The sequence below is a fragment of the Coenobita brevimanus genome, chromosome 98, assembly GCF_032717465.1.
Source record: "Coenobita brevimanus isolate Jiangsu-jjx chromosome 98, ASM3271746v2, whole genome shotgun sequence".
NCBI classification, from domain to species: Eukaryota; Metazoa; Arthropoda; class Malacostraca; order Decapoda; family Coenobitidae; genus Coenobita; species Coenobita brevimanus.
In genome coordinates, this window is record NC_137051.1 from 5,272,501 (window position 1) to 5,295,000 (window position 22,500).

Genomic DNA, 22,500 nt, shown 5'->3' on the forward strand with positions numbered 1-22,500 from the left:
TTCGTAGCAAGGGGTAAGCACAGCTTTTCCCTTTTGATATGAGCGGCATATTGTAAACGATAAAACAGAAAAAAAAAAAAAAAAGAAATTTAGGCTATTAACAAAAAAAGGAAAGTATAAACTGTACAAGAAAAAATATATATATATATATATATATATATATATATATATATATATATATATATATATATATATATATATATATATATATGTAAACTAAAAAAATAGGAAATTATAAACTTTAAAAAAATTAGGCCATATACTAAAAAGAAAAAGAAGAAAATAATAAACCTTAACCTCTGTGGTACAGTGGTAAAGTGTGCGTTTTCGTACACTGGAGAACGAGGGTTCGCGCCCCGCAAGGGTAGTAAACTTTGGGAGCGTTCTTGCGACCACGTACTGCTTTGGCGGACATAAGGGGTGCTGTGGTTGAACCAGTGTCGCATATGATAAAGTGTGCTTGCACCCAGTCGGCTTGCTCGGGCCGATTACACTTGGTTCACAGACTACACACACATCCAAAGCCACTCCAACACTACAGTTACACTTGCAAGCACTTCTCACCCAACATACAATCTCTACCAGACAGCCTAAGCCACTGGGTAGAGATGATTGGCTGTGTCGTCTCCCACTTCTGTCGGGATAGGCCGGTCCTGCAGTGGACATTCAGACGGCTGATGATGATGATGATGATAACAGAAAAAATATATATATACCGTATAAACTAAAAAAAAAAAAAAAAAGGAAGAAAGGGAAATAACCTGTAAAAAAGAAAAAAAAAAGATAAACTAAAGTAAGAAAAAAGAAAATAAACCTTAAAAAATATATATACTGTCAACTGAAAAAAGAAAAAATAAACTAATATATATATATATATATATATATATATATATATATATATATATATATATATATATATATATATATATGTATACATGTATATTGTATATAAACTAAAAAAAGAAAAAAATATATAAAATGTAAAAAAAAAAAGAAAAAAGAAAATTGAAAGTATGAGAAATAAACTTTAAAAACTGAGGGGTTAATTGCTTCATTAGGCTACTTCTCTCTACTTTGAAATACTAGTAAAACATGGATAGACGAAGATAAATATGATAGATACAGAGGCAAATAGATAGCTTGGTAGACATAGATAGATAAATACACTTGTAGATAGATAGATAGATACGCAGATAAAGGCAGATACACAGATACAAATAAATAGGTACACATAGTTACACAGATAGATATACAAACAGATAGATGGATACAGGTAGATAAATAGATATATAAACAGATCTTGTGTATACATGTTTACTGATTTATATTCTCTCTCTCTCTCTCTCTCTCTCTCTCTCTCTCTCTCTCACACACACACACACACACACACACACACACACACACACACACACACACACACACACACACACACACACACACACACACTTTTACCTCATTATGATCTGTATTACTTTCTTCTCTCAGTTCCCACGTATTTTTTTACCTGTTATAATGGAAGCCTCTTTAATTACCCGTTACAATGAAAGATTTGTTTAATTTTTTAGTACCCGTTTCATTGCTATTGTGTTCTCTGTTTTTTTCTCTGTGTTTGTCTGTCCCCCCCCCTTCTCTCTCTCTCTCTCTCTCTCTCTCTCTCTCTCTCTCTCTCTCAGCACTACCATCATCGTTGTCATCATTTCTTTCTAATTTCATCACCATTTTCATCATCTTTATCACTGTTGCTATAAGTATTTCCATTTTTATGACCCTCATTCTGAATAATCCTCTTAGCTTATCCCTGAGGAGGTTGAAGGCAGGGCAAGGCAGGACAAGGCAGGGCAGGAGAGGGTAGAGCAGGGCAGGGCAGAGTTCGTCAGGGCAGGGTGAGACGAGAAGAGACGAGGCAGGGCAGGGTAGTGCAGGACAAAGCAAGGCAGGTCTTCTCCCCTCCGGTGCTGGGTGAAATTGCTGTATTATGTGGTAAACTTAATGATATTTTTACAGGTAGGCGGATGTTTTAGGGTTACCTGGACCCCCTTTGTCATGTCCACATTTTCCTGTGTAATAGCCTCTCTTCCTTTTCCTGCCTTCGTTCACGTCGCCTTTGCTCCTCCTGCTTCACTTTATCCTTCCTCCTTCAGTCGTGTCCCTTCCCCTTCCTCTCCTTCAGTCGCTTCACGTTTCCCTCGTCCTTCACTTTACTCTTTCTTCCCTTACCTCTTCCTTCATAATTCCTACACTCATCCCATAACTGATCCGTCCTTCACTGTCCATCTTTCATTTTTCTTCGTTTTTCCTTCCTTCCCGTTTCCTTCATCTGTTCTTCTTCTTCCTTCATCTCTCCATCTTCTTGCTCATCCCACGACACGCCACCCTCCCTCATATACAGTCTTACTTCTTCAGATATTCACTTACTTTATTATATACTCATCCACTTTGTCACATCCTTCACCATTCCATTATATCCTGTTCCACTTTATCTCTCCACTTTGTTCTCTTTCTTCTACAACACACCACCCTCCCATATACACTCCTCCACCCATTTGATATATCCCTCCACTTCCTCATATACTCCTTCACCCACTTGCTATATTCTTCCACTTCCTCATACATACTCCACCACTTGATATATTCCTCCACATCCTCATATACTCTTCCACCTACTCCTCGATTTCCTCACACGCATTCTTCCACCCACCTGATACATTCCTCCACTTTCTTACACTCCTCCACCCACTTCCCAGTCCTCCTCCCCTCCACTTCCTCACATACTCCTCCACTTACTCTTCCTCCCACCTATTTGATATATTCCTCCTCTTCCTCATTCCTTCACCTACTCTTCTACTTCCTCACACACACTCCTCCATCCACTTCCCTGTCCTCCTCCCCTCCATTTCCTCACATACTCCTCCACCTGCTTAAACTATCCCTCCACTTCCTCACATACACTCATCGACTTGATATAATCCTCCTCTTCCGTACATACTCCTCCACATTCTCCTCCACATCCTCACATACACTCCTCCACCCACATTCCTTTCCTCCTCCCCCTACCTCATTTTCTACGCTGCCATCCAATCGGCTTACCAGGGCAGACTTAAACAAATATAAAAGTAGGTCTCTTGGGAAATAATCTTGATTCTGACGTAAAATGTTTTTACATGTCAGTCACCGAGCGACTTAAGAAGGTTGAGCGAGTGTCTTGGAAGAGGTGAGGTTGTTGTTGTGGTTGTTGTTGTTGTTGTTGTGGTGGTGGTGGTGGTGGTGATGGTGATGATGACGATGGTGGTGGTGGTGATGGTGGTGGCGATGGTGATGCTAATGATGGTGGTTGTGACTGTGGTGGTGTTACTGGTGGTTGTGGTGGTGTTGGTGGTCATGTTTTTGTTGCGTTGTGTTAATGTGTTATACAGTATTTTGTTCCTGTCTTTTACTCTCCTATCCCAGAGTTTCTATAATTAGACACTAAGCCGTTTTAAGCATCTATAATTTTAGAGTTAAGCCTGACGGTGCACTATTGTATCGGCTGTTCTTCGTCTCGCATCTATATTATCCGGTGCTTGAGTTGGACGCCTTCACGTGTTGGCACCGATATAACGCGGCTACCCCACTGCCGGTTACGCAAAGGTCCCACAACTGCTTCCTTATCCCCCTAAAAGAAAGGTGATGGACTGCGGAAGGGTAGTTTTAGCCTGCAGTCCACTGGGTTCACATTTCACATTGAACCTGGAATCACAAAACACCGAAAGTCTGTATTGTCCATCTAATCTCCCCTTTGTTTTCCTTATCTCATTCTTCCATCAGCTTTGCATCCATATAAGATTTCTTTGATCAATTTTTCGTTCTTGATCTTCTTATTTGCCTTATCCGTCCGTCTCTCAGCCCCTCTCTTTTCAATCTCTTTTCAGCTTTCTTTCCATGGTCTTAATTTTCTTTCTTTTTCTTCTTCTTTTTTTTTTTACTCTATTCACATTCTCTTCAATACCATCCTTCCATTTCGTTCTCAGTCTCCCTCCTTTCAGTCTGATGTCAGTTTACCCTCCATATATATATATATTTTTTTCATATAGCCTTCCACTCTTCAATGCCTTCCATTTCAGATTTTAGAGTTTGTGTAATTTTCCACTCAGCATTTTCTTTCATATTTTTCATTTATTTTATTTATTTTTTGTAATCTTCCACTCTCCATTTTCATTATTATTCTCTTTATGTTTTTATTTATTTATTTGTTTATTTGTTTTATATTACTTTTCCACTTTCCTTTTCTTACATTTTCCCTTTTATATATCTTTTTTTTTTTTTTTTTTTGGGTAAGCTTCTACCCTCCATTTTCCCAAGCTACTCCCTTTCCTTGGGGGAAGCAGCCTAGGTATATAGATAGATAGACTCCACGTAATTGTTTATGTTCTCAGCCACAGGCATGATAGAGAGAGAGAGAGAGAGAGAGAGAGAGAGAGAGAGAAATGCCTGAGAATGAAAGCCAGACAGTATGAGAGCAATAAGCATCCCTACACAGTTGCGTGTCCTTTACTGATTTCATTCAATTTTACCCTCAATAAATCCTCTTTACTTTACACAATAAAGAATAAACAAAATACTACAAATGTTTACTTTATTTGCGTGGTAGTTGTAGTGGTGGGGTGTGAAGCTTTGGGCAAAACTGAATGATTGATGTTTGGGATGAGGTTAGCATTTGTGTGTGTGGGAGGGAGAGAGAGAGAGAGAGAGAGAGAGAGAGAGAGTTTGGAGTTTTGTTTGTTTGTATGCATGGTGTGTGTGTGTGTGTGTGTGTGTGTGTGTGTGTGTGTGTGTGTGTGTGTGTGTGTGTGTGTGTGTGTGTCAGGCTGGCCATTTGTCTGTCTGTCTGTCTGTTTGTGTGTGTACGATTACTGTATTGTACACACACACACACACACACACACACACACACACACACACACACACACACACACACACACACACACACACACACACAAAGCCATTTCTCTACAGAAACCCACTCGACTCTTGTCAGATCAAAGAGACATACTTGTACAGAGGTTGAATACGTTATATTCTCTCTCTCTCTCTCTCTCTCTGTATATATATATATATATATATATACCGGTATATATGGCAGTCTATAAGTATCAGACTCTATCAGTCAGTGTGTGTATGTCAGTTTGTCTGAATATATACGGTATCTGTCTTATTTTCTCTTATTTTGTTTCATGTTCTTTGCCCTTCTGTTCTTCATTCGTACATTTTACTCTTTTTCTTCCTTGTTTCCTATCTTCCTTGTCTTTATTTTCTTCTTTCTCTTATTTCTTCCTTCCTCTTATTCCTTCTCCTTCTTCCTTCATTTAACCCTTTCTCTCCTTCCCCCCCTCCCCCTCCTAATGCTATTCACCTGTCCTTCCTCCAATTCCACTTATTCCCGTCTCTCAGTATCATCCTTTGCTTAATCTTCTTATTCATTTTCCACCTCCTTTATCCACGCCATCATTGCTCCTGTCCTTCCTCCTCTCCGTTCTTAGTTGCTTCTCCTCCTCATCATCATCATCATCATCATCATCATCATCATCATCATCATTTGTTCGTCTTTTGCCTTCTTCATTTTTTCTTCTTTACTTCATCATTCCTTTACTCTCTCTCTCTCTCTCTCTCTCTCTCTCTCTCTCTCTCTCTCTCTCTCTCTCTCTTTCATATGATCGTAATCCCCCTTTTCATCATCGCAAAATCCTTCTCATTATATTCATGTCATTCAAGTAATCCCATCTATCTGTCAGTCATTCCTTCACCCTGAAAAATTTGTCTATTTTTTTTAGCATCTCCAAGACGATTTTATTCAGCTGAGGGGTTACGTCTGGTAGTGGAAGGGATTAAATCGTCGCCTCCATTCTGCCTCCTACCTCACCTTTACCTGTGCTGTCTGCTTAACCCCTGCCTGCCACCTCCTCTACCTGTACTCTTTGCCTAACCACTGCCTGCCACCTTAGTCTCCTCTATTCCTGTGTTATACGTCCCCTTTTCCTGCCTCCTCCTGTCTTCTGCCTGCCCTCTGCCTTTCTCGTGTCTGCCTTTGATCTCCTTCTGCCTGTAGTCCTTCTTTGCCCAACCTTTGCCTCACCCCTCCGTCTCCTATACATTGTTCGTGACTGCTTTTCTTTTCCTGCCTCTCTTTGTCAGATTTCTCTATTGCCCTACTCATATCTACCCATGACTCCCCCTTTTCCACCTTCACTCTACCTATATCTCTCCCTTTTCCACCTACCCTTTACTTATACCTCTATCTGTACTCCACTTCTGGCTGTTTCTTTCTTACCTCTCCATTTCCTGTCTCTGTCTCTACTTCATCTCTGACTATTGCTTTTCTCTCTCCCCTCTATCTCTGCCCGTACCTTTTCTCTGTCTTACCCCCTGCCTAACCCCCCCTGCCCCCCTCCCCGCAGGCGGTGAGTGCCCCCCTGCCACCCACCACCGCTGCCCCAACTCCCGGTGCATCCTGTCCAGCAACGTGTGTGACTCCTTCTGTGACTGCGTGCCCGACTGTTCAGACGAGGCCCACTGTCAACACACATCCTTCTACACGGTCACGGATGGTAGGTGACTTTATCTACTTGTCTATCTATCTGTGTGTGTATATCTATCTGTCATGGATGGTTAGTGACATTATCCACCTGTCTATCTGTGTATATCTGTCTGTCTGTTACGGATGGTAAGTGACTTTATCTATTTGTCTATCTGTCTGTCTGTGTACTCGTATATCTATCTCTCACGGACATTTCTATCCATCTGCCCGTGTATATCTATCAGTCCACTGTAGCATTCTGGACAGTTGCATGTATGACTCCATCCGTAATAAATGTGTCAGGTTGTTGAGGAGGCAACATACGACATACATAAATATTTACCTACCTACCTATCTACCTACCTACATACATACATACATACTGTACATACATACATACATACATACATAGTAACACATGTACATACGTACATACATATATAAAAATGATGCCGTTTCCTCTCGATAATTTTCATATTGTGGTTAGCCATGATGCTACTAGTGTCTGTGAACTGGAAGGACAACCAAATAACAAAACCGGCTAATTTCTTCCCAAGTCGCTGGAATCTGTTAGGAAGAGAAATAAGATGTGTAGTAAGACTTGTACCAACGTGAGAGTCTCCACTTAAACTCAGAAGAAGGATAACCGAGCGACCGTACTTGTGGTTGAAATTTGCCTGCCCAAGAGTGATATTTGTGAAGCTGTACTCTCTTTAACTTGGGCCAGATTTTCGTCCTTTTGTCGCTTATTTCACCTAGATCATTGGCAGGAAAAGACAGTGCTATGGCTGTACATTTTGCGCTTCCTCGTGACTAGCATCATATTCTAGTGTTACTCTTTTCTTGCACTTCTGAATTCAAGATCGAGAGGTGGCAATTTTAGGCCAAGTTAGAATAAAAGGAATATAGTTACCGAGCTTGTGGCCACATTTTACCTTCTTTGCAGCATCTCCCAGGGTCGATGGTGGACAGCTGTTTACCACCTAGAAATTATCAGGATTCTTTAGACCAGTGGGGTGTGGTGGACTGTAGCCACGTATGTCTTTTTGTATTTATATTTATCTATCTCCACAGGTGTGAGCAGATATATAAGGTGTGGCGTTGACGTGTAATGTATCTCTCCGTATATATCTCTCTCCCCCGGTGTGAGTTTTTGAAATCTCTCTTCTGTCAATCCATCTCGTGTTTATCTATCTATCTATCTATCTATCTATCTATCTATCTCCGTGCAGGTGTAAGCAGGTGTGTGCGGGGCGTGACGCTAACCTGCATGGTGTCTAGCCTGGACCGCAGCAAGGACAGGTGCCTGGGCCGGGAGTACATCTGTGACGGCCGCTACGACTGCCACAACGGACAGTACTACAACGACGAGTTCGGATGTGCGGAGGACAAGGGTGAGGCGGGAGGGGGATGAAGGGGGGAGGGGAGAGGCAGGGAGAGAGGCTGTGAGGTAGATGTGAGCTAAGGAGAGGTTAGGAGGTGAGGGGGTGAAGTAGGAGGGACGCGGAGAGGTACAGGAGGAAACAGGGGAAGGTAGAGGTGAGGCAAATGTGTGAGAGATGAGTGAGTCGGGGGTGAGGGTGAGGGGTGGGGGAGGGGAGAATGAAACACTGAAACGGGGTGAGGGGGTGAGAAAGAAGGGTGAAGGGGTGGAAGGATAGAGGAGGGAGTAGGGATAAAGGAGAAAGGGGGAATGGTGAGGGGAGGGACGATGGGGATAGGGGGAAGGGAGTAGAATGGCCCTACACATTAATTATATTAGTCGACTAGGTAATTTTGTGAAGCCCTGGACTGGTGATTCTAGTTCTCTTTCTCTCTCTCTCTCTCTCTCTCACACACACACACACACACACACACACACACACACACACACACACACACACACACACACACACACACACACACACACACACACAGAGTTCTCCAGTTACAAGACAGAGGCATCCAGTTCGTTCCTAGTCACCTGAAACGAGTAGGGAACAAAAATAGATCAGGCTCTATTGTATCCAGTCCCCCCTTCCCCTCCCCCCACTCCCTCCCCCTCGATGGACTATTCTCTCTGTTTTCCCCACCCTTTTCTTCCACTCGACCCCCTCTTCCCCTCTCCCTCCATTCTTTCTGTTTCTCCCATCCCTCCTTACTCCTCCCCGTTCCCCTCCCCTCCCTCTTCCGGAACCTCTGCTCCCTCTTTCCATACCCTCTTCTCCCCCTCCTCAGTCCTCCTCCCCTCCCTTCTCAGTCCCCCTCCTATCCATATCAGCTTTCATCTCATCTCTCCTCTTTTTACTTATACCCTTTTCTTCTCCATACCCCATCTCTTTCTTATATTTCTGTTTTCCTTTCTTTTCTCTCCAATCTTTTCCTTTCTCCGTTCCCTAGCTTTCTCCCCCTTCCTCCTTCATCGTTCCTCTCTCATTCTCTCCCATCCCCCTCTTATCATCCTCTCCCTTACACCTTTCCTCTCCCTTCTCACAAGTAGCTTGAGGGTGTTTCTGGTATGGGGTCATTAGGAGAGAGAGAGAGGGGGGGGGGGAGACCTAAAATAAGCTCAGAACACCTTTTAAACTCTCCTCCAAAACAGATGAAAACAACGAAGCAATTTGCCCTGAGGAGGAAGAAGAGGAGGAGGAAGAGGGAGAGAACGAAGGAAGAGGAAGTGAAGGAAGAAGGAGGAAGAAGGGAGAGAAGAGGAAGTACTTCCCTTGCCGAGATGGGCGATGTCTCCCCTCCTCCTTGATGTGTGACTTCAAGGAGGACTGTCTTGAGGGCGAGGACGAGCTGGGATGCGGTGAGTGGGGTCCTTAGGGAGTTCCGTTGGTTCCCTTGGTGTTCCGTAGGTTTGAGTAAGCGTTCCCCTTGTGTTCTGCATTTTAGTGTTCCGTAGGTTTCCTATACTTTCTCTTTTTTCTTGAGTGTTTCCTCTATCTGCTCAACCTTGCACGTTTCCCCTCGATGTTCCGTATGTTTGTACTAGTGTTCCCTTTGTATGTTTTGCATTTTAGTGTTCCGTAGCTTTCCTCTGCTCTCTCTTTATTCCTAAGTGTTTTTCTCCATCTCTCTCTCTCCCCCAGTCTTGCATATTCCCCTTGTGTGTCGTCTTCTAGTGTTCCACAAATTCCTTTAATGTTCTTCCTTTTCCTAGACGTTTTTTTCTATCTGTCTCCCTTAGTTGTCTGTGTGTTTTCTTCCTCTTCCACAATTTCCTCATATCTTTTCCTTTGTCTTTATATTATCGATCTATCTATATTTTTTTTTTTCCCCTGAAGAGTTGCACATGGTCGCGTCTGTCATTAAATTGGTTATTTTCTTCACAGATTTTGTTATCATAAAGCAAAAAAAAGAGTTTGAGAAGGGAAAAAATTATAAACTTTTTGCTTGAATTCATTTAATCAAGTGACATTCGATATCAGTCAGGATATGTGTTTTAAAAAATCATGAATACAAACGATGCTCGAGGATGTAAAATAATTGGATGAAAAGATACTGTAATTGAGACGAACACTGCCTGGTTTGGAAAAAAAAAAAAAAAAAAAAAAGGAATTATTTTAAGTCTGTCTGAACTGGCTTGAAATATTGTTGCAGAATTTCCTGGTATTTATGTTCTCGACATGACGCAGCACACCAGTAATCTCATTACTGTGGTATTTTCGAGGACAAAAGGTCGGCTGATATTTTGCTTTTTGTAGTTTTCACCGTCCACCTTCCTTCTTGTAGTTTTCACCTTCCCCCTTCCTTCTTGTTTTCGTATTCCACGGTCATTCTTCTAGTTTTCACCTTCCTCCTTCCTTCTTTTAGTTCCACATTCCTTCATCCATCCTTCTAAATTTCACCTACCTTTCTTCCAGTTTCCACCTACCTTCTTCCTTCTTGTAGTTTTCACCTTCTTCTTCTGTTTGTCACATTCCTCTTTCCTTCAAGTTTTCATCTTCCTCCTTCTTGTTTCTCGTTTTCACTTTTCCTCCTTCCTTCTAGTTTTCACCTTCCTCCTTCCTTCTAGTTTTTTTCCTCCTTGCTTCTTGTAGTTTTTACCCTGCTTCGTTCATCTCACCGTCCTCTTTGCTTCTACTCTTCACCTTTCCAAGCCAAGAGACGACCTTTTATGTTCCTCTCCTAACAGGCGATTTTTATTGACAGGATGCGTCAGGAGGAAAGTATTGGACATGGCCTAAGTGGGAAGCAGACGCAGGGGGGTAGCAGTCGAAATTTACCCCTGAATGTATAGTAAAGTTCTGTTATAAATGAATAATAATAAAATTTGCAGTTAAAGTGTGTAATATAAAAAAAATAATCTGTGTAAGTAAATACTAAAATATTGATATGTTCTGAAAAAATTAAACCACGAATCATCAGCATTTCATCTGTCGCGACTATTCTGGACTCTTGTCTTCTGAACTGTGCTTACTTTCCCCCCGCATAAAGGCGAACGTGAAGCATCCGTCTACCTTCACAGAATCATCCCTTTCCTGTCCGACTCATTAACGCAAGAATTAACCTGTGCTCTCACTCTAGTCATCTCCGGAATCGTCTTCATTAGTGAGTCTTTCCCACGGCGTACAACCCCCAGTCTCTTGTATGTAGCGTGTCCTGGCGTCATTATGAACAGATGTGTAGCTAGTTTATTTATTTATTTTTTTATTTTTTTCGGAGGGAACAAGGTTTGCAGAGTCGAAGGCTGTTGTTTCTTTCTTTGACATTCAATTAAATTCTGTAAAGTTTTATCAAGGCCACACCAAAACAGACGTAAAATGTACTTACAATGAGGAAAAAATTATTTGTCATTTGCGTCCTAGAAAGCAAGAGAGAAAAGACGTGTTAAGGTACGTTCGTTTTCTCGTTATTTGTGCAAGACTTCTGTTTTAATTATTCACCCACAGAATCTTTAGAGAGAGAGAGAAGGGGGGGGGGATTCAATCAGTCCCTTATTCTCTCTCCCCTTTAAAAATCTGCTCGCGCGTTGTTTCACTCATTTCACCTTTTTTTTTTTTAGCGAAGACAAAAAATTACGTGATGCTATCGTGCTTCAGTTTTGCAAATAAAGGAAGATAATTGAAGAAGCTCATGAAAGGAAGACTGGGGTATTGTCTTGCTGTCTCTCTCTCTCTCTCTCTCTCTCTCTCTCTAGTTCTCGTGTTTTCCTTGCTCTTTTTATATGCCAATCCTTTCATGGTATACTGTGTCATTCTCTTAAACCTCCTTTGTGTGCTTCTTTCATTTATTATTTTCCTACCTTCCTTCTTGTCCTATTACTTTCTTTACTACCCACCTACCCAACTTTATTTCTTAATTTCCTACCTACGTGTTTACCGACGTACCTTGCAATTCACTTACTTTATCTGCCAACCTGTCTGCCTACTTTTTCATCCATTTACCTACCTTTTTACCCATTTTGCTACCTACCTACCTACCTACCTGCCCGCCTACCTCCATAGCGAGTCACCTACTGTTTCTGCCTACCTGCTTGTTTACCTGCATAGCGAGTCACCAACCTTTCCTGTCTACCTGCCTGCCTGCCTACAATGCCTACCTACCTACCTACCCACCTGTCTACCTACTGATAGTGTGGAATGGCTTCGTAAAACTAAGCATTGCCATTTTGAACGATGGGGTTGGAAATAAGAAGTGGAACATAAAACACACACTTGGTAAAATTTCGCTTTCACCTCACAGTCCCCCTCTACTGTTTTTATGTATTCTGTGGCTTTCTTTCATAAATTCAAACAACTTTTCCACATAACACTTCCGTCGCCGATGTATGATAACCGAGATTCAGCCTTATATTAAAATTGATTATGGGCCAAAACGGAAACTTACCTCAGTTATATATTTCAGCTCCATCCCAAATATTACCATCGATTATTTTGTTTGACGACTTTTATTTTTTTCCAATACTTTTCTCATATACTCAAAGAACTTTTCCTTACAACACTTGAGCCGTGAATTATTGATAACAGATGTAGCCTTGTTAAAGAAGAAAAGATTATGTATGAACTGAAGCTGGAAAAGTAAGCACACACACACACACACACACACACACACACACACACACACACACACACACACACACACACACACACACACACACACACACACACACACACACACACACACACACACACACACACACACACACACACACTGTCCTTCCCTCTCCACGCACAGTACCGTGAATATAACGTAAAATATATCAAAGTCATCAACAAGCATAACACTTGTACCCTCAAATATGCTTCCCACTTTACTCTCTTTTACGAAATAAGGTTTAGTACATTTTTACTCCTGGGATCTTAAGGCGGATGGAAAAAGGTCTTGCCTGGGTTCAAAGAGTTTTCTGACACGCCTGTTGCTTTCCCACGACACAGGTTATTTTTGCTTGTGTGTGTGTGTGTGTGTGTGTGTGTGTGTGTGTGAAGAGTGAGGGGCTTAAAGAACGTACTCAAGCGCTTATATGACGACCACGACACGAGAGCCATCTGATGTTTTCCATTTACTCCACGTTTTTCTTCTTCTTGCCCCCCTTCCCCCACCCTCTCCCTTCCCCTGGGGGTTTTATCCCCTCCTCCCCTCTTCCTCGCCCCCTCCTTCCCTTTGTTGTTCCATTCTATGTTTTCTTAAGTCCTCTCCTCCCCCTTCTTCCACTTATATCCCTCCATCTCCCACATCACCACCTCTCATGGCCTCCTCTTTGTCTTCAACTCACCCCCACTTCCCTCCCTCTCCATCTCTCTCCCTGTTTCCTCTTCCTGTGTCTCCCCCATCCCTCTCCCTCTCCTCCATCCTCATCCCCTGCTTCATCTACCTCTCCACTTTGTCTCCCTCATTTCCTTTCCCCCTGTTTCTTCCTCCCCTTCTCCTCCTCTCCTTCTCACTCCTCTGCATTTTTTCTGTTTAAAATTTGCCGTCTCACTTTATTATTCTTTCTTTTTCTCTCTCACCCTTGCCCTCTTCTCTCTCCTTCCCCCCTTCTTCTCCCACTCCCATGCCTTGTCCCTCTTCCCCTCCCTCTCCTTCTCCCCCCCTTCTCCCTCACCCCTCTCCCCCTCCCCTCCTCAACATCAGAGACAGGAGTTTGATATGAGACTTTTGAGCGTGTGTATTGGGAAAGGGTTCTTGCGTGTTGTATTGCTTCTGGGTTAACTTGCAACTCTCTCTCTCTCTCTCTCTCTCTCTCTCTCTCTCTCTCTCTCTCTCTCTCTCTCTCTCTCTCTCTCTCCAGCTGTTGCTCTTTTTGTTTTCTTGTTCTGCCAGGATCGCCTCTTTCTGTGAAATAAAAGAGGCTGTATGCTAATGTGGTTCTTTGTAATGTTTGGTTTCCAGTGTTTTGCGTTCTCTCTCTCTCTCTCTCTTTCTCTATTTCAACTTGTCACAGATTTTCTCCAACCTCGCTCTTTCCTCACCTCCCGAGTTCCTTCAGTTTTGCCTCTCTCTCCTTTTGTCCTCTCTCTCCCTCTCCCCTTTTCCTCCCCACTTCCCCTTCATGTCCTTCCTTCATTTCTCCATTTCCCTTCTCTGTCTCTCCCTTCTCGCTCCTTCTCTCCTATTCTTCTCTCTTTCTTTCCCTTCTCACTCTTTCTCTCTCCTTTCACTCTCTCTTTCTCCCCTTCCTTCCCCTCCTGCCCTCCCCCTCCTTGACCTTCCCTTCTCTCTTCTCTCCATCCCTCCTCCTTCCCCTCCTCCCCTTTCCCTCGTCCTATTAATAGTCACCAGTCACAGTAATTGGGCTTCCAATTTCCCCTCATTAAGTTCCATTATAAGTGTTCAAGGCAAAGGCAGCTATTAATGTGGTGTGCATCGGTGTTCCTCCTTTATCACTTTGTCTTCCTGTTGTGTTCATCGGTGTTCATCCTTCAGCACTTTGTCTTCCTGTTGTGTTCATCGATGTTCCTCCTTCACACTCCTTCTCCCTGTTGTGTTCATCGGTGTTCCTCCCTCATCACTTTGTCTCCCTGTTATGTTCATCGGTGTTCATCCATCATTACTCTTTCTCCTCGTTCTGTTCATCATTGTTCCTCGTTCATCACTCTTTCTCCCTCTCCTCTTTATCGCTGCTTCTCGTTTATCAATCATTCTTCCTCTTATCAAATCCGGAATGGCGCCCAGGTAGATGGGAGTAGATACCGTCGGACCAAAACTAAGATAGACACCTGTACACGAAAAAATAAATAAATTAGTATAAAGCAATGAAGGGGTAAATAAAAAAATATATAAAAATGAGGAAGTTTAAATAAATGTTACAAGATAAACATGAAGGAATTTATGATTGTAACTTTCCTGATAAATCCTCTCGACTCATAAATAACCCATCCGCCCAGCACTTGTGTTGCATAAAAAATAAGCTGCAGCGTATCCCCAAAAGACGGGAATATCACGGTTGGAGCTCCCTAGCCTTTCTCCTCTGATGCACGTCCCAGAGATCAAAAGACACTTACCTCAGCTTCCCTTACCGTCAGAGTAGGCGTCAGATTGGGTTAGGGGGATGATAGTGATGATAATGATAGTGTACTTTACTGTGTCTATTAGCCCTGAGGGAAAAAGATGCGAGATGGGGAGATGGGGTGAAGAGATGGGGTGTGGGATGGAGAGATGGGGTGTGAGATGGAGAGATGGGGTGTGGGATGGAGAGATGGGGTGTGAGATAGAGAGATGGGGTGTGGGATGGAGAGATGGGGTGTGAGATGGAGAGATGGGGTGTGGGATGGAGAGATGGGGTGTGAGATGGAGAGATGGGGTGTGGGATGGAGAGATGGGGTGTGAGATAGAGAGATGGGGTGTGGGATGGAGAGATGGGGTGTGAGATGGAGAGATGGGGTGTGGGATGGAGAGATGGGGTGTGAGATAGAGAGATGGGGTGTGGGATGGAGAGATGGGGTGTGAGATAGAGAGATGGGGTGTGAGATGGAGAGATGGGGTGTGGGATGGAGAGATAAGATACGAGACGGAGAGATAAGATGCGAGATAAGATGCGAGACTAACCCTTATCACAGGTGGCACAAGAAGCTCCTAACACCTTTTCCTGGGCGATTAATTATTCATATATCACCGTAACACTCTCTCGCATGCTATTGATATAAAATCGTCTGAAGGTAGTAAGGATATGCCATAAAAAAATGATCGTATTGACCTGTTGAAGAAAATCGTCTGGATGCAGCATGAATAAAGGAATTAATGTATTTGTCGAGTTTAGGAGATTAGAGAAAAAAACAAAGGTAGAGCTAAGGTCGATTTTTTAGGCCTTTGAGAGAGAGAGAGAGAGAGAGCATTTCTATATATGTAGCCTACCTGCGAAGTTCCGATTCTCATAATTATGTACAATATCTGACTCGGTAGATGATATTCCTCTCTCTCTCTCTCCAACCCCCTTCCTTCCTATTATACTTCTCTTCCTCACTCCATCTTTCCCACTTTCTTCCATTTTCCCTCCCTTCTTCCTTCTCTCCTTCCCCTTATCATATAATCAGAAACCACCAGATTAGTAACTTTTTTCATCCTTGTATCCATCCTCCGCCACATACATATAATATTCATTCTGTCACTCACAACTTTGACTCTCTTTGGCAGTCAGAATTAAAAAGTTTCTCCCACCGCTACGCACCCCTGTCTCATTCCACCTATCTATTTCTCTGTCTGTCTACCTGTCCATCTATTCGTCCTCTCTCTCTCTCTGCGCTCGCCCCAACAGATCGCCCCCCGTGCCAGCCAGCAGAGTGGCGGTGTGACAGTGGGCAGTGTGTACCCCAGAGCGACCGATGCGACCTCCACTACAACTGCTTCGACAAGAGTGACGAGACAAACTGCGGTGAGTCGGCGATATGGCCTGATTTCGTGTGTTACTGGGTAGGGAAATGCGTCAGTGTTGTTAATTTGGTACACACACACACACACACACACACACACACACACACACACACACACACACACACACACACACACACACACACACACACACACACACACACACACACACACACACACACACACACACTTTAATATACCTCCGAAATGTCATAGTGTGTCTGGTGCAGGTTAATTGCCAAACACAGTGGTACGTATGGAATGCCCGATTATTAAGAGTTTTTAATTGCAGATACACAGCGTTTACTACGGACCCACGTGCTCTTGGGTAATAACACTGGCATTCATTGGCATGGGTTGTGGAAACTGTTGGAAAAGGTTTTGTATGTGTGTGTGTGTGTGTGTGTGTGTGTGTGTGTGTGTGTGTGTGTGTGTGTGTGTGTGTGTGTGTGTTATAATGAGTATAATTATGTACAGTATGAGTTCATGTGCTGTATTATATATGTTTTTAGTAACACCCATCTGAGGCGCATAGGCTTCTCGTCAGCGCCAGGTTAACTTGTTACTGGAAGGATTAATTTCATCCTCCCTCATGCACGTCGCACGAAAGTGGCTCGGTGAAACTTGGGTTGACGGAGCGAGTACCATACCCTCTTTATATATTTTTAGATGCGGGAACATTTCTAGACTCTCACTAACTATTTTTGGACCTTAGCGAAAACACACACCACACCACACCATACCATACAGCATAGCACTCTCTCAGGCGCTCCACACAAACTCACACACGCCACACCATACCACACCAAGAGCATCATTGGCTGAGGTCTGAAGCTCCCACATTCATTACCTTTTTTTCTTCCCTTCGACAGTGCCATTGTGCTGACCGCCTTTATAGTTCGTCTTTCCTTGTCCCTTACTCCCCTAGGGTGACTGAGTGAGGCGTGATCGGAGGGAGCCAATATGATAATCTCTTTTGTACTTAGTTCTCCCCTCTTGCCTCTCACTGCGAAGCTTTGGAGTGCATGAGAGAGGTGTGTGGGCGACGGTGGCAGTGTTAATTTGGCTTCCCACACTTGCCTCGTGATGTCTTGGTGCAGATCAAGAGTGGAAGAAGTTAAGGTGATAATTGAAGGTGTTGATTCAAGGAGCTTTTTATTTATTTAGAAACTATGATCAAACGACTGTAATTTCAGGATCTTCTGATAAAAAATTTATACTGTGAGGCAAACGGTAAGTCAACACTAAGATTTTTTTTATATCTTTAACATCGCCTTACATTTATTTAGGTCTTTATTTCCAGATTCCATGGTGTGGGAGGCGGTGAACGAGAGATGGGAATTTTGGAAACGTTTCGATTTGGGCAAACGTTTCTAATAGCTCTTTTCTTTTCTGCAGCCTAGGAAATACTGATTTGACTTCGGGAATTTGTTTTTGACTGTACCGTTGCCTTTGTGTATTCCATTTATTTGTTCATTCAGTCTCAGGGCCGTTGGTGTATGAGTAACCGAAGGTGCAACATTTTGAAAGGTTTTATTAATACTAAGTTTATTTATTTATTTTATTATTTTTTCGTTTTATTTATCTGTTTACTTATTTTTCTGCGGAATCGGTACTGTGCGAGGCGGGGAGTCAACGATGCGAGTATTTTAAGCTTTTAAGCTTTTTTTCTTATTTATTGGGAAAGTCAGTGATGGTGATGATGATGATGATGATAATGATGTTGATGATGATGATGGTGGTGGTGGTGGTGGTGGTGGTGATTTTCTGACATATATAATTATTTACTTATCCTTTCTGTAGGGTTTTTACTGTGCAAGGAGAGGATGCGCAGTTTGGAAGATATTCATTGTATCTTTTATTTATTCATTTATTTATTTATTCATCTTTGTTTATTTCGCAGATTCTGTGGACTGCGGTGCGGGGAGTCGTCGGTGTGCGAGTGGGCAGTGTGTGAGGGAGGAGCGGTGGTGCGACTGGATACCGGACTGCCCAGACCGATCAGATGAGACCAGCTGTGGTGAGTGTGGTGGACAGATAGATTGATGGATGGATAGATCGATTGATAGATAGATGGATGGGTGGATGGGTAGATAGATAGACAGGCAGATAGACAGATGGGTAGATAAACTACAAGATAAATAAATTGAAAGGTTGGATTAGCAGAGAGAATGGGAGTGAGGGATACATAAATACCTACCATTTCTCAAGGATTCTAGAATGACACACAATACTATATACAGTAAATTACCAACATCAAGGTTAATATTACATGTCAGTAGTCTTATGGAAAGTACAGAAACCATTCATAGTACAGAAAAAATTATGTTATCACCTGTTCATAATATCATTCCGAAGTTATTCGCATTTCTTCATTCCGACCATCCTTCCTCAGTTCTATCCTTCCCCTTGTTCCCCATTTCCATCCCGAGCTCTCTCTCTCTCTCTCTCTCTCTCTTTCTCCATTTCTTTCTCCCTGCCTCCCCACCTCCTCCCCGACTCTCTCTCCTCAAATTTATTCACACTGTTCCTCATTTTTTTTCTTTTTTTAAATACACATTTTCACTCTTCCTTCTTCCTTCTTTCATCCCTTTCCTTCCGCTCTTACTCCTCTTCCCCGCCTCCCCACCTCCTCCTTTCTCTTCTCTACCACCCCCTCCTCCTAACCACATCATCCCTTCCCCTTGCCCTTCCCCTCCTCTCCCCTTCCCTCCCCCTCCTCACCTACGTCATGAGGCCCAGTTGGCGCTCGGGAGTGGCTAAGTAATGAAATTGCGAGAAAATGGAGGTTCAGTTACCTTATGTCTTCTCCATTTACTCTCTCTCTCTCTCTCTCTCTCTCTCTATCTCTCTCAAGTAATTATATCATCATACCACCTCCTCCTCCAACTCGTCCCCCTCCACCTTCCAACACCTGGCCCTTAAGCCTTTGAGTGTGTGTGCCCGAGGGAGTGTTGAAATTAAGGCACTGTTAAGTTGTAAGTGTGGGAAATGAAATGGTAACAATATATGTGTCTGTCTGTCTGTCTTTGTCTATCTGTGTCTCTGCCTTTCTGTGTATGTATCAGTCTGTCTTTGTATGTATGTATGTAAGTTTTTGTCTGTTTGTGTTTGTCTCTGCTTATCTTTCTGTCTGTCTGCCTCTCTGTCTCTGTCTGTCTGTCTGTCTGTCTGTCTGTCTCTCTCTCTCTCTCTCTCTCTCTCTCTCTCTCTCTTTCATGCTCTGGAGTGGCACAGACGTCAGAAATATTGGTAAAAATCCCTTCCAGTTGCCTTGGTTATAAATATTTTTCTGTTCTGGAATTTATCTGATATCTTTTGACACGGGGATTTTTTTTTTTTAAATCCGGATCAGTATTCTTTCATCCTCTGTTTTTTTTTTTTTTTTTTTTTGGGGGGGGGGTAGTCCGTGGAAGAATGTCTTCGCGTATCGAATTCAGGGTTAGTGAGGTATTGGTGTTCCCATTTTCTTTGATCTTCGTGTTCTGTAGTGTTTGTTAATGCATGTTACGTGTTTTAGTTGTGATTTTTTTTAATTGATGGGATTGTTGGTGTTGTTGATGATGATGATGATGATGTTGATGATGATGATGATGAAGTCGAAAATGATGACGACGATGATGATGAAAGTCAAAAATGATGATGATGATGATGATGATGACGGTGATGATGAAAAACGATAGTGAAGGTGAAAATGATGATGATGTTAATAATAATAATAATAATAATAATAATAATAATAATAATAATAATAATAATGTTTTCTCATCTCGCCCCACGCATCTTCACCTCTCCGTCTCCCAAGGCCTCACTACGCTTCCACAGTAATTTATGTTAATTGTATTGCCTCTTCAAAGCTGGCGCGCTTCTTGGTTTTTCATATACCTTTTCCTCCTAAGCGGAGTCACGTCTACATTCTTTTTCTTTATTCTTATTTTCGGCCCTCGATGCAGAGTGAGTTATATACCTCTTTTACTTGGCCCGAAATTGACATCCCTTCACTTTGACGCCTGAGTTAAAGCAGGTAGATTAACGCTAGATTATGATGCTAGTCACGAAGATGTGCGCTGAAGGGGATGTGGAGTCACAGTTGATGCTTGTCGGGAAGATGTGTATTGAAAAGATTGTAGAGCAGCAGTGTCGTATTTTATCAGTAAGCTTCGTGAAATAAGCTGCAGGACAAATATCTGGGCCAAATTAAGGTGAAAGGAGTGTAGTTACATGACGGGAGTTGTTGTTGTTATTATTATTATTATTATTATTATTATTATTGCAGTAGTAATAATAGTAACTGTCGTGGTGGTGGTGGTAGTTGTGCCTTGTGGCCGTGGTCGTGGTAGTGGTAGTATTTACAGTATATATTATTAAAATTGTTTTGGCATCTATCACTACGTAGTTTTATTCACTCACACTTTGCCTGCCTGGATGCACTGAACGCTGACATTCGAGTTTCATAAATAAAGCCATGCATTTGTGTTTTCAGTTTATTCTTCACAGTTAAAATTTAATTTTTGCTGCTTTGCTCTTTGTTCTGCTGTAAATAGACTGAAGACTGGCAGGCTAGCATTATCTTTTTTTTTTTTTTTTTTTTTTTTTTTATCAAACTCATTCTCTTTTACATCGCATCGGCATTTCCATATTTTGAACTGAATGGTTAATATTCAATAACGGAAAATGGAAAACTGTCATCAGAGTGGCCGGCGATGCAGACACGCCTCCGTTATCGCGTCATTTAAGCCGGCAAAATATTTGGCAGTGATGGCGCAAAAAAAAACTCTACGGAAAATGCAACCCATGTTTCACTTACTCGCTTTTTATATACCGTACAGTACCTTTTTCTTGCATCTCGGATGATGATGATGATGATTGGTGATAGACTCTTGATATTGTCTTGAAAGACGGTTCCCTGAGGCCCTGCAGTTTTCTTTCGTGCCACACATTTTCACAGTGTGGCTACCAGATTTTTTTTTTTCCACGGGGCATTTTTAGGCCATGTGAAAAATACACTCATTAACCTTTTCCCTACCTTGGACGTACCTCAATATTTTCCCTAGATATTACCGAGTGATTTTATGTACATGGGAGAAATCCAAAACGTCAGTGGGTTGTTTTTTCACTCCGATGACGTATTTTAAGTTCATTCTTGCAGCCTCTGGACGCCTTTACTTGACTTCAGAGAGACTTTTTGTACTAAATGGGCTAGTTATAGGCTTGTATTCTCGTCGGTCAAGGAAGCTCGCTAACACCTCTTCCTTAGCGACTTATCTTTGGATCTGGGTGGTTAATATCTTTTCGTACGATATTTGTTCAAAGTATGGCGCTATTGGAGGTTATTGGAAGGATTTATGTAACAGAATAGAACAGTAAGGCATAATAAGCAAAATAAATCACTTAGGAAAAAATGTTAGGGCCCTGCCTCAACCCACGAGAGTATGGACCATAGTGTTAATTAGCCCCTCCACTAATCAGAAATCCTCCCTAACTTGAATAGAAAAAATTCTCAGGTGCTAGGAAAGGTAATAATTCAGAAATGTGTCACCGGAATGAAGGGGTTGACAATATCTCTTTTAACCCCGTCGTTGCCATGGAAACGCGTAAGGGTAAACACTTATCTTTGGCTTACGTCGCAGCCACATTCATACCGGTAGAGGTGTAGGTTTCACTTCCATTTTACGAGCCTTCAGACGGCGTATTATTATTATTATTATTATTATTATTATTAGTGGTAGTAGTAGTAGTAGTAGCAGTAGCAGTAGTAGTAGTAGTAGTAGTAGTAGTATCTTTAGCCTCTGGGAGACTTATTGTAGGGAAGGAGTCTGAGGCAGTCTCCAGTAATGCCTTCTGTACGATGACGCTTTCCCAGAGTTGAAAAAAATATCGCTTGGTGGTAGTAGGAAAGAAATATAAGAAATATAAGGGCTTTGATAGATATTATTTTTACCCCTTCAGTACAGCATGCCTATCCTAAGCATATAAGTAAATGAATAAATAAATAAAATAAATAAAGATAGAAGGAAAAATAAATGCTTGATGATAACAAGAAAAAATATTTAGATGGTTACCGTACTGAAAGAATTGACTCTACGCAGGATTTTTTTTTTTTCCGCTTAAGATTTTCACTTTAATTTGGCTTCAAGTAAGGAAAAGGGATAATCGTGAGA

General features: G+C 42.2%; 1 protein-coding gene across 1 annotated transcript in view; it reads left to right on the top strand.

The window, feature by feature from the left end:
- The window catches only part of LOC145414178 (G-protein coupled receptor GRL101-like), a 124,881-nt gene that overhangs the window by 30,048 nt on the left and 72,333 nt on the right, over positions 1-22,500 (top strand). Inside the window, exons 6-11 of the mRNA XM_080283744.1 lie at positions 6,432-6,581; positions 7,783-7,949; positions 8,047-8,083; positions 9,234-9,338; positions 16,227-16,343; positions 18,243-18,359. Of these exons, the coding sequence (XP_080139870.1) occupies positions 6,432-6,581; positions 7,783-7,949; positions 8,047-8,083; positions 9,234-9,338; positions 16,227-16,343; positions 18,243-18,359 (693 nt within the window). The remainder of the gene's footprint in view (positions 1-6,431; positions 6,582-7,782; positions 7,950-8,046; positions 8,084-9,233; positions 9,339-16,226; positions 16,344-18,242; positions 18,360-22,500) is intronic.